This window comes from Ornithorhynchus anatinus, chromosome 2, assembly GCF_004115215.2.
Source record: "Ornithorhynchus anatinus isolate Pmale09 chromosome 2, mOrnAna1.pri.v4, whole genome shotgun sequence".
Classification (NCBI taxonomy): Eukaryota; Metazoa; Chordata; class Mammalia; order Monotremata; family Ornithorhynchidae; genus Ornithorhynchus; species Ornithorhynchus anatinus.
Window position 1 is genome coordinate 104054012 of NC_041729.1, and position 17643 is coordinate 104071654.

The 17643-nt window shown below is 40.7% G+C and overlaps 1 protein-coding gene across 5 annotated transcripts in view; it reads left to right on the top strand.

Annotated features, from left to right (window-relative positions):
• FAM184A (family with sequence similarity 184 member A) overlaps positions 1-17643 on the top strand; it is a 114761-nt gene that overhangs the window by 67890 nt on the left and 29228 nt on the right. For 3 of the 5 annotated variants that reach the window (XM_029057538.2, XM_029057536.2, XM_029057540.2), the window contains exons 9-11: positions 134-284; positions 12082-12123; positions 16533-16745. In XM_029057538.2, the coding sequence (XP_028913371.1) occupies positions 134-284; positions 12082-12123; positions 16533-16745 (406 nt within the window). The remainder of the gene's footprint in view (positions 1-133; positions 285-12081; positions 12124-16532; positions 16746-17643) is intronic. The other 2 variants (XM_029057539.2, XM_029057537.2) reach the window with 1 other exon arrangement.

Genomic DNA, 17643 nt, shown 5'->3' on the forward strand with positions numbered 1-17643 from the left:
CACAATAAGGGTTCAACAAATATAATTGATTGATACAGTGTTCTGTACACATGAAATGCTCAATAAATGCTATTTGATTTATTGTGGAGTTTGGAGAAGAATAACTGCAGAATACTTTGTTCTTTGTTTCTAGACAAGAGTGTACTAAACTTCGGGAAGAACTAAGACACCAACATGAAGAGGATAAAAAATCAGCCATGACTCAGCTCTTGCAGCTCAAAGAACGAGAGAAAAATGCTGCCAGGGATGGATGGCAAAAGAAAGTGGAAGATCTCTTAGACCAGGTAACTAATACAGCTAATTAGCAATAAGAAAAAACACTAAACATCTAAATTTACACATACTCAAAGGATTAGGCCTGGTTCAGTATTTTCTTTCATAACTTGGGATATAAATTGAGTGTAAGGCTAATTGTTTTTGGGGAATTTACTGTTTTTTTGATCGGGAAAACTTTAGAAGTTGGATATCATCAGAGACTTTCTTGTCCATTAATTTTCTGAGCATGAGGCTAAATCTATATAGGACTAATCAGTTTTGGGGATTGTAGGACCTAGTGAAATCAGTAGGCTAAGAATCAGCACGTTTCCATAGAGGGAGGGCTCAATCCCATTGAGGATGAAGGGAAATTAGTCATGTGGGGGTTATCCAGCAGGTCAGTGAGTGACATTTTGGTCAAGGCACCCTGCTCCTATTTTTTTTCTTGTCTCCATGATGACCCTTACCCACCCACCCACACCAGCATAGCATTTTTCCTTAACATGTGGCCTGCCTTTGCCAATGCCACCATCCTTTCCCCAGCTGGCGGCTCTCACCTTCCAGATCCACCGGATTTGCAGAAGGACATAGATGAATTCTGAGTATAGCAAGGATGGGGAGGGAACCTGCAACAAGATCAGCTCTAAGATTGGGGTGGGGCGGGGGAGGGAGGGCAAGGTGAGAGAGGGAGTGTGGGGCAGGGAAGGGAGTGTGAGGCAGACTTATGTATACGGTCGCAGGAGAATCCAGTAAAATGGAACGCATGGGAAAGTCACTTCATCGGGAAGTGAGATTCATCAGGTGCCTTGAAGCCCTTGGGAGCCATGAGGCCAGTTTTACCTTTGAGAAACTCCCAGGAAGGCCCTCAGGAGCCGTAATGAATTTTGTGCAGCACCCAAAAGGGAATTAGTTGCCTTCTCCCCAAAGGAATCAGGTTTGTGTTTTGGGTTCATTGGTTTTCCTTATTTCCCTGATACTGTTTTCTGACTCAGACATCTACCGGATTTTAAGTTTCTTTTTACTCTTTCTCTGAATCCTCTTTTTGCCTGGTGATTGGGTGATAAGTTCAATTGTCCTTTGGAGACTTGGCTGAAAAACTAACAGAATTTATCTTTACAAATCAGTGAAATAATATTCTTTCTTCTTAATAACATTCTAACGGCAGCTATTCCCATTTCATTACATAAGTATCTGTATTTTCTACCAGTAGAGAAACAAAATATTTGAGTTTTAGTCTACCATTCAGGACACAGAATTTTGTGCCCGAGTTGCTTATGAAATATGTACTAATGAGATGGTAGACAGAACCAGATGATTTTCCTAATCTATTCAATTTTACTTTTTTGCTTGGTATTGTGGGGCGGGGGGAGATATCAGTGACAGTTTGTTACGTGTGTCTCTTTGCTGGTGAAATTTCTCTTAGGTATCACCATTTATGAGAGAAGGTTAGAAAACTGAAATACAATTGGCATAGAAACTCTAAGCAGATTTTTTCCAATGTAATCTATTTTCCGATCCACAGGCGCCGATCACAAATATGCTAGGATATTTAAGGAGTGGCCGGCTCTTCCTGCAGTGTCTAACTCGTATATTTAATAACTTTGGAGGGCAGGAGTCCTTGAGGATTGTTCAAATGGGAAAATTCAAGGATCCTAATACAGACCAGCAGCTTATCATTGATCACTGGGAAGATAGCAGAATAAATCAACCAATCAATTTTCAACCACATAAAGATTATATGATATTAGGAAGCAGCCATCAAAGCTTTGTGAAGAGCAATTCATTCTGGATGAGTATAATCTCGGCCAGTTACAGACTACATAGACAAAGGGGAAAGAATAGATGTAATCTATCTAGACTTCGGTAAGGCTTTTGATTTTATTCCCCTTCAGATCTTAGTCATGCTAGGAAAACAAGGTCAACACCATATCCTACTGTTGGTTAACTAACCAGCTGACTCAGAGCTGGTATTTAACCGTGTCCTAGGGTCAGACTGCCAACACTTTAGAAGACAGGAAGAAAATCACCAACCTTTAGACAGATCAGAAAATTGCTTATAGAAAAGGAAGAAAATTATTAGGGAAAGACACAAGGTGGTGAAGTAGGAGGGTAAAACAGACAACATAGAGGTAGGCTGAGGATAGATGACTAAGCACATACATGTTCAGCTGAACAAAGATCTGGGTATTCCAGTCAATTGCTAGATAAATGAGTCAGTGGTGTAGATTAAAAAGCCCAAAATGCACGGGGTTATACCAACTGGAAAATGACCTGCAGGAGTTGCTGTTGATACACTGTTGGTGCACTGATCAGATTATTTGTGGCCTAGTGGATAGAGCACTGGCCTGGGAGTTAGAAGGACCTGGTTCTAATCCTGGTTCTGCCATTTGTCTGCTGTGTGACCCTGGGCAATTTGCTTAACTTCTCTGTGTTTTAGTTACCTCTTCTGTAAAATGGGAATTAAGAACGTGAGCCCCATGTGGGACAGGGACTGTGTCCAACCCGATTTGCTTGTATCCACCCCAGAGTTTAGTTCAGTGCCTGGCACATAGTAAGCACTGAACAAATACCACAATTATTATTATTATGCTACTATATCTAATTTAATCCAATACTATATTTGGTCACCATACTTTGAAAAAATATGAAGGGAAAACATGAAGGGAAAATATGAAGGGACTCCAGAGGGGTCCTGGAGATAAACTACAAAAATGATTACTGGAGTGACAAAAAAAAAAAAAAAAAAGGTCTGGGAAAGAATGGTAAAGGAGCTAGTGTGATTTAGCCTAGAGAAGAGAAAGCCAGTTGATGTAATACCTGTGTTGTTAAAACATTTGAAGAGGTTTTATGGAGGGGATGCTGACTGGTTGTCTTCCATGGCCAGTTGAATGGACAAGAGGAAATGGAATTAAACCAAGAGAGATTGCGTTGGAATAAAGAACAAACAATTTTTACTGATGAGTTGATTAAATCCAGCACTTAGTAGTCAATCATATTTATTGAGTGTTTACTGTGTCCAGAGCACTGTACTAAACACTTAGGAGAATACAGTACAACAATGAACAAACCCATTCCCTGTCCCCAGTGAGTTTACAGTCTCTGCACACACAATAAGCACTCAATAAATATGATTGATTGATTGATTAAACACTGGAACAGTTACCAACGAAGACTTTAAGTCTCTGTCCCTGGAGAGAGGGAGAAAAATGTGGAGGAGGCAGTGTGGTGTAGTGGGAAAAGGACAGGATGGGGAAGTAAGGAGAGCTGGCTTGTACCAACATTCCTCCTGGCCAGCTGCGGAATCTTGGCCATCTCTTAACTTCTCTGAGCCACTTATGTTCTCATCTGGGAAATGGAGATTAAATACCTGCTTACTTTAAGTGTTAACTTTGGGCTAAGCACTGTACTAAAGGCTGGGATAGATACACGATAATTAGATTGGACACGGTCCCTGGGAGTACGATTATCAAATCCTTATTATACAAATAAGGAAACTGAGGCACAGAGAAATGGAATGGTTTGCCCAAAGTCACGCAGCAGGAAAATGGATTTGAAGCCTCGGACTTCCAAACTCATGCTCTTTCCATTAGGCCATGCTGCTTCTCTTAAATTGTGTACCCAATGGGGATTAGGGAATGGGTTATCAGGGATTATCAGGGACAATCAGGAATTGTCTGGACTCTATCCCCAGCGCTTAGCTAGACAGCTTTGAGAAAAGATCCCTACCTATCATGGATATCGCAGAGAAACAGCATGGCGTAGTGGATAGAGCACAGACCAGGGAGTCAGAAGGTCATGTGTTCTAATCCCAGAGCTGCCATTTGTCTGCTGTGTGACCTTGGCAAGTCACTTTACTTCTCTATGCCTCAGTTCCCTCATCTGTAAAATGGGGATTAAAACTGTGAGCCCCACGGGTGGGCAAGGGGCTGTGTCCAACCCCATTTGCTTGTATCTAGTAGTACAATGCCTGGCACATAGTAAGCGCTTGATAAATACCATAACAATAATAATAATATATCTCCATTTCGATGTCCTGCCAACTCCTCCAACTTTTCATTCATTCATTCAATGGTATTTAATGAACACTTACGGAATCCAGAGCACTGTACTAAGCACTTGGGCAGAGTACCATGCAACAATAAACAGACACATTCCCTGCCCACGTTGAGTTTACAGATTAGAGAGGGGGAGACAGACCTGAATACAAATAAATAAATTTAACATGTCCAAAACAGAACTCCTCATCTTCCCACTCAAAATCTTTCTTCCCCATCACTGTAGAAAACACTGATTCATTCATTCAATTGTATTCATTGAGTACTTACTATGTGCAGAGCACTATACTAAGCACTTGGAATGTACAATTGGGCAACAGATAGAGACAATCCCTGCCCAACAATGGGCTCACAGTCTAAACAGGGAAGACAGACAACAAAACAAAACTAGTAGTCAGGCTTCAATACCATCAAGATAAATAGAATCATAGATATGTACACGTTAATAAAATAGAGTAATAGATAATATATACAAATATGCACAAGTGCTTCTTGTAGGAGTGATTCTAATAAAACTAATATTCTCCCTGTCTCACAGCCTGTAACCTTGGCATTATCCTTGACTCATCTCTTTCATTCAGCCCACATATTCAATCTGTCACCAAATCCTGTCGGTTCTACCTTCACAACATTGCTAAAATACAACCTGTCCTCTCCATGTAATTTGCTGCTATGCTGATCTAAGCACTTATCATATTACCCTTTGACTACTGCATCAACCTCCTCCCCGACTGCATGCCTCCCGTCTCTCCCCTCCCCACTCTACTTTACTCTGCTGCCCGGATCATTTTTCTTAAAAAAATGTTTAATGCACACTTCCCCCTCTTCAAAAACCTCCAATAGCTGCCCATCCACCTCTGCGTTGAAAAGAAACACCTTCCCATTGGCTTTAAAACACTCAATCAGCTCACCCTTTCTATCTTACCTCACTGGTTTTCTACTACAACCCAAACTGTACACTTTGCTCCTGGAACACCAACCTACTTGCTGTGGCTCGACCTTATCTCTCTTACCACCGACCCCTTACCCACATTATGCCTCTGGCCTGGAACTCTCTTCCCCTTCATATATGACAGATCACCACTTGCCCCACCTTCAAAGCCTTATTAAAATTACATCTCCACCAAGAAGCCTTCCCCAACAAAGCCCTCATTTCCCATAGTCCCTTTCTCTTCTGCATTGCCTATGCACTTGGATCTGTAACCATGTAAAATTCACCCCACAATGTAGCCGTCACAATTATTATTATTATTCATTCTGCTGCCCTAGTCATTTTTCTAAAACACCATCTGTACACAGCTCAAAAATCTCTAACGGTTGCCCATTCCTTTTCATACCAAGCAGATGCTATTTGACCATCAACTTTAAGGCACTCAATCAGTTTTTCAGTCAATCAGTGGTATTTATTGAATGCTGCTTGTGTGCAGAGCATGTGCTAAGCACTTGGAAGAGTACAAGACAACAGATTGACAAATTCTTGCCACAACGAGCTTACAGTCTACAAGGAGAGATAGAAAGTAATATGAATAAATGAAGCACGTCTATGTACTGAAGTGCTGAGGGGCTGAGGGTGGGGTGACAAAACCAAGTAGGTGGCTCTTAAGAAAACCCTTTGGATGGCACAATCACAGCGAGATTTGTAGGGACAAAAACCCATAGGGTGTGGGAGGCAGAGGAGGAGGAGCCCATGAAGGAAACTTAGAATGAATAGCTAGAGATTTGGCCTTCTTGCCAAATCCAACAGCTCCTACTCTATCCTAATCCGCCTCGACCTCTCAGGTGCCTTTGACACTGGACCATCCCCTTCTCCTGGGTACATTATCCAACCTTGGCTTCACTGACTCTGTCCTCTCCTGGTTCTCCTCTTATCTCTCTGGCCCTTCATTCTCGGGTCTCTTTCACGGGCTCCCCCTCCCCCTCCCATCCCCTAACTGTGGGGTTCCCTCAAGGTTCAGTTCTTGGTCCCCTTCTATTCTCCATCTACGCTCACTCCCTTGGAGAATTCCTTCGCTTCCATGGCTTCAACTACCATCTCTATGTGGATGATCTCCTCCCCTGATCTCTCTCCCTCTGTCCAGGCTCAGATCTCCTCCTGCCTTCAGGACATCTCTTCTTGGATGTCCGCCTGCCACCTCAAACTCAATATGTTCAAGACAGAACTCCTTATCTTCCCTCCCAAACCCTGTCCTCTCCCAAACTTTCCCATCACTGTAAACAGCCCAACCATTCTTCCCATCTTACAAACCCATAAACTTGATGTCATCCCTGACTCCACTCTCACATTCAAACCACATATCCAATCCATCACTAAATCCTGTTGGTCTCACCCTCACAACATCACCAAGATCCGCCCTTTCCTCTCCATCCAAACTGCTACCACGTTAATACAATTACTCATCCTATCCTACCTAGATCACTGTATCAGCCACTTTTCTGAACCTCTTTTCTTTTCCAACCTCCTACCTCTCCCCACTCCAGGCCATACTTCGCTCCACTGCCCGGATTATCTTTCCATGGAAACAATCAGGGCATGTCACCCCCTCCTCAAAATTCTCCAGCAGTTGCCTATCCACCTCCTTATCAAACAAAAACTCACCATTAGCTTTAAAGCCCTCCATCACCTTGCCCCGTCCTACTTCACCTCCCTTCTCACCTTCTACATCCCAGCCTGCACACTCCTCTCCTCTGGTACTAACCTTTTCACTCTTCCTCGATCTAGCTTGTTCCACTGCTGAATCCTGACCCACATCCTACCTCTGTCCTGGAACGCCCTCCCTCCTCAAATCCACCAGACAATCACTCACCCCCCTTTCAAAGCCCTACTGAAGGCACACCTCCTCCAAGAGCCTAAGCCCCACTATTCCTCACCTCCCACTCCCTTCTGCATCACCCTAATTTGCTCCCTTTGCTCTTCCACCTCCCCCTCAAAACCCCTCAGCACTTATGTACATATATGTAATTTTATTTATTTGTACTGATGTCTGTCTTTCCCCCGCCCAGACTGTAAGCTCGTTGTGAGCAGGGATTGTCACTGTCGTCTCCCACCCATAGTGACACCATGGACACATATCTCCCAGAACACCCCACCTCCATCTGCAATCGCTGTGGTAATGTATTCACAGAGTTTTCTTGGTAAAAATATGGAAGTGGTTTACCAGTGCCTCCTTCAGCACAGTAAACTTGAATCTCCCTCCTCAACTCTCTCTCATGCTGCTGCTGCCTACCATGCCTACCAGTTTTGACTTACAGCAGATTGCTTTCCACCTACTAGCCACGACCCAAGCTGGGAATGGAATGGTTATGCCTCTGCTTGACTCTCCCTTCCATAGTCAAGATTGGTAGAGTACTGGAAACTCTCCAGGTGCAACCCTAAGAGGGGAGTACTTATAAATATGTCCCTTCTTCCTCCTCCCTATCTGAAATTTAATTTAGTGTCTGTCTCCTTTGCTAAATTGTAAGCACCTTGAAGGCAGAGATTATATCTGCTAATCTTTGTACTCTCAAGCATCTAGTACAGTGCTCTGCACCCAGCAAGGCACTCTTTAAATACTATTCATTGATTGAAAATAACTTTACAGTGCACTAATAGATGATAGATCCTGACTGAGATTGAGAGGATTTGATCCTTCAGTGGTGAAATTTTCTATTCCACTAGATCTGAACCAGAAGAATTGTACCTGGTACTCATATTCAGAGATAATATCATTTGATACCTTTCCTAGAGAGATGAGGAGCCCAGATTTAAGTCAAACATTGAATTTGCAGTGCTGTCATACTCTCTGAATTTTTATATATTATGCTTCTAATTCTAATCTCTGAATTTACTGAAAGCATCCTAATACACAATTTTCCCTTGCAAAGCAAGTGACAGTAGGCTTAATCGGTAGTGAACCCAGATCTGAGCAACTGATTTTCTGATTTCAAGTTTCGTAATAAATGTCATTTGGGCAGCAAATGTTAGAGAAAGAGAAGTGCACTCTTAAACGGTGCTAAGTAATTCTGAAGCTCTTTCCTTGAAAAAACTAGTAAAGTATCTTCTGATCATTTCTTTTTCCATTATGACACTTGAAAAGGAACGGGGATGTTAATTTTGATGTCCTTGAAGCTTTCTCCCTTGAGAAAACACGAGTTAAAGTGGTCCAAAAGCACAGGAAAAGACAGGTTGAAGTCTTTGGGGGAGAGATTATTACTAATGAATGAATGTTGTAACATCAATTCATTATCCATGTGGTACTTTGAATTAACTGAAGGGTGAAAAAATGTTTGAACAGTTGCAACGGTGCTCTGTTTATAATTGTGTAATGTACTCAAAATTCGTGTGTAAAAGCACATCTGTTCCAGCCTTTCATTCTGTGGCATCTGGCCCTACAATGCATGAGTTGCTCAGGCAGAAATGTAAGAGGAGATCATAATTAAGAGAGAAATGAACTCATCCCTAAATCCTCTTCCACTGGAACCCTGCCAGGAAGAACTTGGAGTGTTATAATACATTCTCAGAATTTCCTATTTTTTTAACTAAAGTAAATCTCTGGGACATCCTCTGACAAATGTAATGGCTCTCAAAGGAACAGGCAGTTGTTTTTTTTCCAGAACAGAATATTAGATTTTTCCCACATCATGGGATATTTCCTGCTCTATGTTTTTGAAATTTATCCCTATTTTAACACTTTTTAAGCTCTGTTCAAACTCAGAAAGGTGTTTTTTTTTTCAAATTGCATATTTCTTTTCCCACATTACAATGATATTTCAAATTTTAATAGTAAATGGATCAGTGCATTCCTTGGCTCATTTCCCTAATAACCTAAATGCAATGCACATCTGCTTCCTTCTGCATATTCAAACAGTTCCAGATTTTGTACTTATTCTCGCAGAAGCATTTTTGCTAAGTCTTCATTTCTTTCTAGTGGTCCAGAGTTTCTGGCAATGACACACAAAGAACAATCTTTCTGAGCCCATCGTGGGTTGTGGACTTTCGCTGTCTTTCAGTTAGACATGCCATAGGTCAATTGCATGGCATCTTCTTTAAGCATAAAGCAAACACATCAATCAATCAATCAATCAATGGTATTTATTGAGTGCCTGCTGTGTACAGAACACTGTACTAAGCACTTGGGGGAGTACAGTATTACAGACTTGGTAGACATGTCCCTTCCCCATGAGGACCTTGCAGTCTAGAGGAGGAGAGAGAGATTAAAATAATCGATCAATCATATTTACTGAGTATTTACTGTTTGCTTAGCACTGAATTAGCACTTGGGAGAGTACTGTACAACAGAGTTGTTGACTGGTTCCCTGCCCACATCAAACTTACAGTCTAGAGGGGGAGATCCATTAATAGAGAAGATTCTATTAATAAGATTAATAGAGAAGATTCTCTAATTAATTAATTAGAGAAGCAGCGTGGCGCAGTGGAAAGAGCACGGGCTTTGGAGTCAGGGCTCATGAGTTCGAATCCCAGCTCTGCCACTTGTCAGCTGTGTGACTGTGGGCAAGTCACTTAACTTCTCTGTGCCTCAGTTCCCTCATCTGTAAAATGGGGATTAAGATGGTGAGCCCCACGTGGGACAACCTGATTCCCCTGTGTCTACCCCAGCGCTTAGAACAGTGCTCTGCACATAGTAAGCGCTTAACAAATACCAACATTATTATTATTATTAATAGAAGCAGCATGGCATAGTGGATAGAGAATGGGCCTGGGAGTCATGGGTTATAATCCTGGTTCTGCCACATGTCTGCTCTGTGACCTTGGGCAATTCACTCACTTCTCTGTGCCTCAGTTACCTCATCTATAACTGTAATTTTATTTATTTGTAGTCATGTCTGTCTCCCCAACTCTAGACTGTAAACTCATTGTGGGCAGGGAATGTGTCTGCTTAGTGTTGTACTGTACTCTCCCATGCACTTAGTACAGTGCTCGGCATGTAGTGAGCGCTCAATAAATACCACTGAATGAATATAATGGGGATTGACACTGTGAGCCCCACATAGGACAGGGACTGTGTCCAACCCAATTTGCTTGTATCCACCCTAGTGCTTAGTACAGTGCTTGGCACATAGTAAGTGCTTAACAAGTACCACAATTATTAATTATTACTATTAATATAAAGTAGGTATATCAATGCTGTGGGGCTGAGGGTGGGGTGACTCTCAAGTGCTAAAGGGTACAGATCCAAGTTCATTGGTGAAGTGGAAGGGAGAGTGAGTAGGATAAAAGAGGGCATAGTCAGGGAAAACCTCTTGGAGGAGATGTGATTTTAATAAGATTTTGAAGGTGAGGAGGGGTGTGGTATGTCATATATGAAGGAAGAGGGAGTTGTATTCCTTTATTTGATGCTAATAAAGTGGGAACTGGAAAGATGGTGCAAAACTTGTATTTCAATATCTCTAAAGATTTTCAATAAACTCAAAAAGATTTGGACTTTTTAGAAGTCCTTGAAAGAGTATTTAAACCAGGTTTTCCTGGTCTCCATGATGTTCATTCAATAGTATTTATTGAGCGCTTACTATGTGCAGAGCACTGTACTAAGCGCTTGGGATGAACAAGTCGGCAACAGATAGAGACAGTCCCTGCCGTTTGACGGGCTTACAGTCTAATCGGGGGAAAATTCATTCAATAGATGTTTGCAGACTACCGGGGGCGGGGGGTGGGGGGATCACATTTTCCCACACACAGCTACCTCTGATGATTGATTATGATTATTACCAGCAATTCTCAGGTGTGCTGACTTTTTTAGCCCTTGGTCCTTGTTCTTGGAAGCCTTCTGCCCTTTCATGCATTCACACTTGCACTGACTAATTTCTTAGGACCTTCAGCATCAGTACAGTTTGGAGGGCAGAACATTCACAGGATAGAAAGTGTGTGGATTTGTTCTCTCCTAGTCTCTTGAGATTCTTGTTCGGTCTTACTTTGATTTGTGGCCCGCAGGGACGCTCTCTCTTCCTCGTGCCTCCAACTGCTGTCTGTGATCCATCTGAGGGGGCAGTCCTCGTGGCTGGCCTGCTTCTTTCACCGTGGCACTCATTAGCTGGCAGCCCTGGCCCATGTCCTGGAATGCCCTCCCTCCCTCAAATCCCCCAGGCAATTACTCTTCCCACCTTCAAAGTCTTTTTGAAAGCATATCTCCTCCAAGAGGCCTTCCCAGACTTAGCCCCACTTTTCCTCATCTCCCACTCCCTTCTGCACCGCCCTGACTTGCTCCCTTTGCTCTTCCCCCCGCCCCCAAGGCCTCACAGCACTTACGTACAAATCTGTAATTTTATATATTTGTATTGATGTCTGTCTCTCCCTCGCCCAGACTGTGAGCTCACTGTGGGCAGGGATGGTCACTGTTTATTGTTGTATTGTACTTTCCCAAGTGCTTGACACTTTTTCTCTCCTGGGATCAGTAATCAATAGTAAAGGAACTAGTAGTCAAGAAATACGCCGAACAAGTCTTTGTCAGAATGTCAGAATCATAAAGAATAGAGTCAGGTTGTGTGTAAGCTCAAAGCTGATTGTGAGAATAATACCTGGATATTTTGATTACGTAAATATGAGCTCACACATGTAGTAGGAGGCCTTACTGAAGAGCTGCTAAAAAATTGGCCTTAGGAAGTCTCACCAAATTTTTTTGTTCGTCCAATTTCTTTCTCAAAACAAATATCAATTTCTTTTACCTTGGGCATATTATAATTAAAATTCTATGTTTACCTTTCCCTTTTCTATCCTTCCTTCTTTTACTCAGTTGATTTCTGAACGTTTCTCTTTATTTCTGTGATCTTTTCTTCATAGCGGCACTGTCTCGGTGAAGCTTTGCATAAATCTATCAACAATGTAAGTGAGCTGCACTTACAATCTGTACGCAAGGGCATGTTTGCACTTCCCAACTTGCTTACTTTACTGCCATTGCTTTAAAGCTCTAGCCTGTGATATCAAAGACTAACATAGTTAACAAGAGGATCTGTTCACATGTGATTAATAAAAGCTTCTGTTCGGCATCCACTCATTTCATATGTGCACACGCTCGTTATAAAACACTTCAGCATATTAACGGACGAATCACACTTGTACTGAATCAATTTCTTGTTTTGAATATTTATCAGAAGCATAAGAGTAATGATGCATTTTTTTCATGCTTGGGAAAAATCTATTGAATGAATCCTTTGAATAACATAAAAACTGGGGAATTGATTAAGAACAAAGAGGGTGAATGAAGGCAGAACTTAATATTATCAGATCATTTCCATTTATTTTTCAGTTTCTAGTTGCTAAGATTTCATATCAACATAGATTCCAGTTTAAGAAGACATGCCGTAACAGCTGGAACCATCGAGAATATGTATTAGCTTTAGGAATTCAGTAATATTTTGGAATTTTTAAGACTTAAAAAGAAACACGCAGTGAGGCTCAATATCTTGGTTGCAGCATAACTTGATTTTTACCTGTGATGGATATGAATACAATTTGAATCATCACGATAGCATTTTATTTGCAAGAATGTATTTTAAACCTTTCCTTTTCAATGTATATCTTTTCCTTATATAAGGCCCTGAGAATGAGAAGAAACTTAACCTGAACTGGATATCAAATTATTTCTCTGGAGATAATGCCATAAACAGATTGTAATTATGATTCCTCTAAAGGACACAGAAAATGCTACAGAGTTCCTAAGCCTCAAGAATGTTCCAGTCCAATAACTGTCATTTGTGGCCAAGCTAGGAAATGTATGGATAATTTTAAAATATTGAGTGAAAATGCTTTCTACTTGCCTTAGATGGGAGCATTTACCTTAGAGTTTAGATCTTGGTTCAAATCTAAGCATTCCAGTTTTTACCAAAATAATTAATATGTAAAGAATAGAAGTATCTGAAGGGGAAAAAATATATACCTTTCAAACACTTAGTGCAGTTGTCTGCCCTCAGTTTCAAGTACTGGCATTGTAAGGTTCCTACTAAGTCAAGAGGTAGCAAAAATACCTTTAAAGTGTTTCCAAATTCCTACCAACTTGGCATAAAACTCTTTCCATATTCAGGAAAACCGTGTTTTAGCTGATCTTGGTGATTTGGAGCAGCTGTTAGTCTTCAACTTCCCATGTGCCCTCTTGTTCTTTTAATAAAAAAAATTAGGTAATCCAAACCCAGTTATTGAAAATCTGTGTATTACCGTTTCTTGTTTTTCAAATTAACGGGGTTTTCGTGTTTCATTTCACAATACTGAATTAAGTGGTTTAATTACAGTCTATGAAAAAGGACTGATTCATTTTGCATTGCTTTAACTCATTATTTTTTGCTTTTAAAGTGCCATATAATTTTTATGCTAAACACAGTCTGGCAATTTTATGCAACTCTAACAAATTCATTTATAGAGGAAGCCAAATAGATTAAACTGCATGATAAATGCTTTGTGCAAAGTTCATATTACTGCCTTTGGTGTGAACCCCTAGCTGTAGCTAAATAGCCCTAAAATGTAATTGAAGTAAAAGGATGTTAATTTAGAGTGCTTTCATCTTAAGAAGAGCACTTATGATTATAAAATGTTCAAATGACTTCGTTTTAAACTGGTAATGGTTGAAAATGTGTATTCACTTAATTTCAAAGGTATCCCATTATACGTATCATAGTAAATATCTTATTTGCTTTAACCTCATATGTGTGAATATATGACCCCAGGAAATAACCAAGACAATAATGCTCTACAGTTTCAGCATTCGCAGCAATGGCATAGGAGTACAATTCTATTTAGTTTGCAGCTTTAGGTTCTTTTGATGCTAATACCTATAATGCTAAACCCTGGAGAACAGTAGAGGCCCCCTGCAGAAGCTGGATTGGTTTCTATGGTGACAAATCTCAGCAGGTACTCAAGACATTTAAAGGACATGATCAAGTACAACTATTCTCCACTGTTTTTACAATTTTACAAACTGATGCTTCCTGGTTCAAATGGTTTTTCGACTGGGAAATGGCCATTTCTCCCAGGCAACCATCACCATGTGTTCTCTCAGATCACCAGAGCCATAGACCAGGGACCAACAAGAGACCAGAAATGGATAGCTTTGATGCTGCTCTTCTGGAGAAACCTACAATCTAAAGTGCTGATCGGCATATAGCTGTCTCTCTTCTACCTTTTCTCCTCTTCCTCCTCCTCTTTTTTCTCCTCCTCTTCCTCTTCCTCCTTCTCTTCCTGCTCTTCTTCCTCCTCTTCCTCCTCTTCTTCCTCCTCTTCCTTCTCTTTCTCCTCCTTCTGCTCCTCCTCCTCTCCTTCTCTTCCTCCTCCTCCTTCTCCTCATCCTCTGCTCCTATAATTCAGAAATGTTTTTTCTTGGACCGTTTCCCATTGGTTTCCTAACAGAGTCAATCAAAGCATGGCTTCACTTTCTCTGAGTTGGATTTCTGTTCTAATGAGAAACAATGTAGCCAATCTCCCAAATTTACAATACCGCAATTTCTCAGAGTGGAAGAAAGCATCTGATGTCCATATGCTGTCATAAAATTGCACTGAATCACATATGAAAGTAGCAGATTTATAATTCCAGTGCTGAGTTATGAATCAACTTTCTGTAGCAAAATATTCAAATTATCTATATAGTTTAAATAGGGACAGCCTTCCTATAGCTTCCTAATGGGTTTTAGGCTATTCTTGTTCATTATCCTTGTTTATTAGCCACCCATATCAACTACTGTTTATTAAGTCTCCCATCATCATTACTTAGAGAAGCTGCAAGGCCTAGTGGATAGAGCATGGGGGTGGGAGAGGCAGAAGGACTTGGGTTCTAATCCCAGCTCTGCCACTAATCTGCTTTGTGCCTTTGGACAAGTCACTTCACTGCTCTGTGCCTCAGTTTCCTCATCTGTAAAATGGGGATTAAGACTGTGAGACCCATGTGGGACAGCGACTGTGTCCAACCTGATTAGCTTGAATCTACTCAAGCTCTAAATACAGTATCTGACACATATTAAGCACTTAAAAAATACCATAAAAAACAAGCAGAGGAAAAAGGGGAGATTGACTAATGTCAAACTATTTCTTCATTCCATGGAGTGAAGAGGATTACTATCATTCTCTAAAATGGTACTACCATTTTACTACCTTTCTCTAAAATGCCACATGGTATAATAGACACTTATGGAAGTTCGTTAACATCTACAGAGCCTGACCATTATATTCACTCCCCCTAGAGTGTATTAAACGTACCCTACAGCCCTGAAAGAGATCCTTTGCCTTTGAAAGCACCTATATTATTTGCCAAATGCAATTTATTAACAGAATCAGACTCTTCATCTCCCTCCATATTAGTGTTCCTCCAGGAATTACTCTTCCTTCAGGGAAATATCTTGGGATGGTGCAATTCTGATCATGTCTATTACATTGGAGAAGAATAAAATGGAGGAAATGCTTTCTTAAAGGGCAATAATAGAACACAGCCTGACTGCAATTTGAAAAGCATTGTTTCCAAGAACTATTGATAGAATCATCAGTGGTGGAAACAGAGCTTGTTCTAATGCAAAAGTTTTTTTTAAATGTTGCAAGGAATTAAAAAGTCTTAGAGAAATGTTTCTCAATCCATAGTATTTTTAGAATGCTTCCTGTATGCAGAGCACTGTTCTGAGCACTTGGAGGAGACCAGTTAAATTAACAGACATGATCCATGTCCTTATTAAGTAAAATCACCAAAAACCCTTAGAGATGATCTTTTTACACTTTTCTGAAAGAGAGTGATATTGACAGATAAATAGGCAAGCTAGTTAAATTATTTTTAGTTAGTGATGTTTGGTGAGTTTTTTTTAGAAGTGAAAGCCCCTTTTAGAAGTAAGCTGTGCTTCTGAGATAAACTAATTCCAGGTATCTTCAGTCCTCTTTCATATTATGCACATAACCTCTAAGTTTTCATTAAAATTCAACGTAATGAATATGATCATTATATTCATACCTAAAGAAATGATACCACTCTTAAATTCTAGTACCAAACAATACATTAAATTTCCATTTGAGACTTTTATTTTACCCTTCCAAAGATTCAGCTACTAAAAACATCTTATAAAGGGAGAAAGTAGTAGACCAATGAAGAATGACAGAGATATAGACATGATTTTTAATATATCTGATTTGAATCTTTTATGGACAATGTTGTAGATGGGAATCTCTTCAGAGGGCTTGGCACACTTAAAATCCCTCTTTCCAGAGAAGGGCAGTTCCTAACTTTTCTCTTCTATTTAACCCTCACCATTCACCGCTCTGCGGCTCAGATTTCCCTGCTGAAACAAAATCTGGAGATGCAGCTTTCCCAGTCCCAGAGCTCCCTGCGACAGCTGCAGGCCCAGTTTACCCAGGAACGACAACGTCTTACCCAAGAACTTGAAGAACTAGAAGAGCAACACCAACAAAGACACAAGTCTTTAAAAGAAGCACATGTTCTCGCATTCCAAAATATGGAGGAAACAAAAGAACAGGAACAAAAGGTATCTTTAGCTAAGAGATTAGATCCGGGATTAAATATAACAGAATTCATTAAAAATCCCTCGCTCAGTCAGTCTGTCATATATTTTCAGCACTTACTGTGTGCAGAGCACTGTACCAAATACTTGGGAGAGTACAGTATAACAGTAAACAGACACTTTCCCTGTCCTCAACAAGCTTACAGTCTACATATAAGGTTTTCACGGAAATAGTTTAGCCTTGTGGATAGAGCACAGGCATAAGAGTCAGAGGACCTGCTTTGCCACTTGTCTGCTCTGTGACTTTGGGCAAATCATTTAACTTCACTGGGCCTCAGTTTCCTCACCTGTAAACTGAGAATTAAATCTTACTCCCTCCAATTCAGACTCTCTGACCTGATTTTCTCAAATCTATCCCAGTGCTTAGTAAAGTGTTTGGCACATAGTAAGTGTTTAATAAATACCATTATTATTATTGCTTCCTCCTATGTATAATTTATTCTAGTGTCTGTCTTCACTATTAAATGGTAAAATCCTTTAGGACAGGGATCATGTCTACTAACTCTATGGGCTCTTCCAAGTGCTTAGCACAGTGCTCTGCACACAGAAAGCCCTCAGTAAATACTACCGATTGAGAAACATTCCCCATCCATCAGTGGAATTTCCTGAGTGCCTAGGGTGTGAAGAACAATGTCCTGGGTTTTTGGTAGAGTACAGTGGAAGTCTAAACATTATCCCTGTCCTTAAGAAGCTTGCAATCTAATGGGGAGTTTAAAAATCAAACTCTCCAACCCCCTAATCTCCACCATTTGTCTGCTCTGTGACCTTGAGCAAGTCACTTGACTTCTCTTTGCCTCAGTTACCTCATCTGTAGAATGGGGATTAAGACTGAGCCCCATGTGGGACAAGGATTGTGTCCATT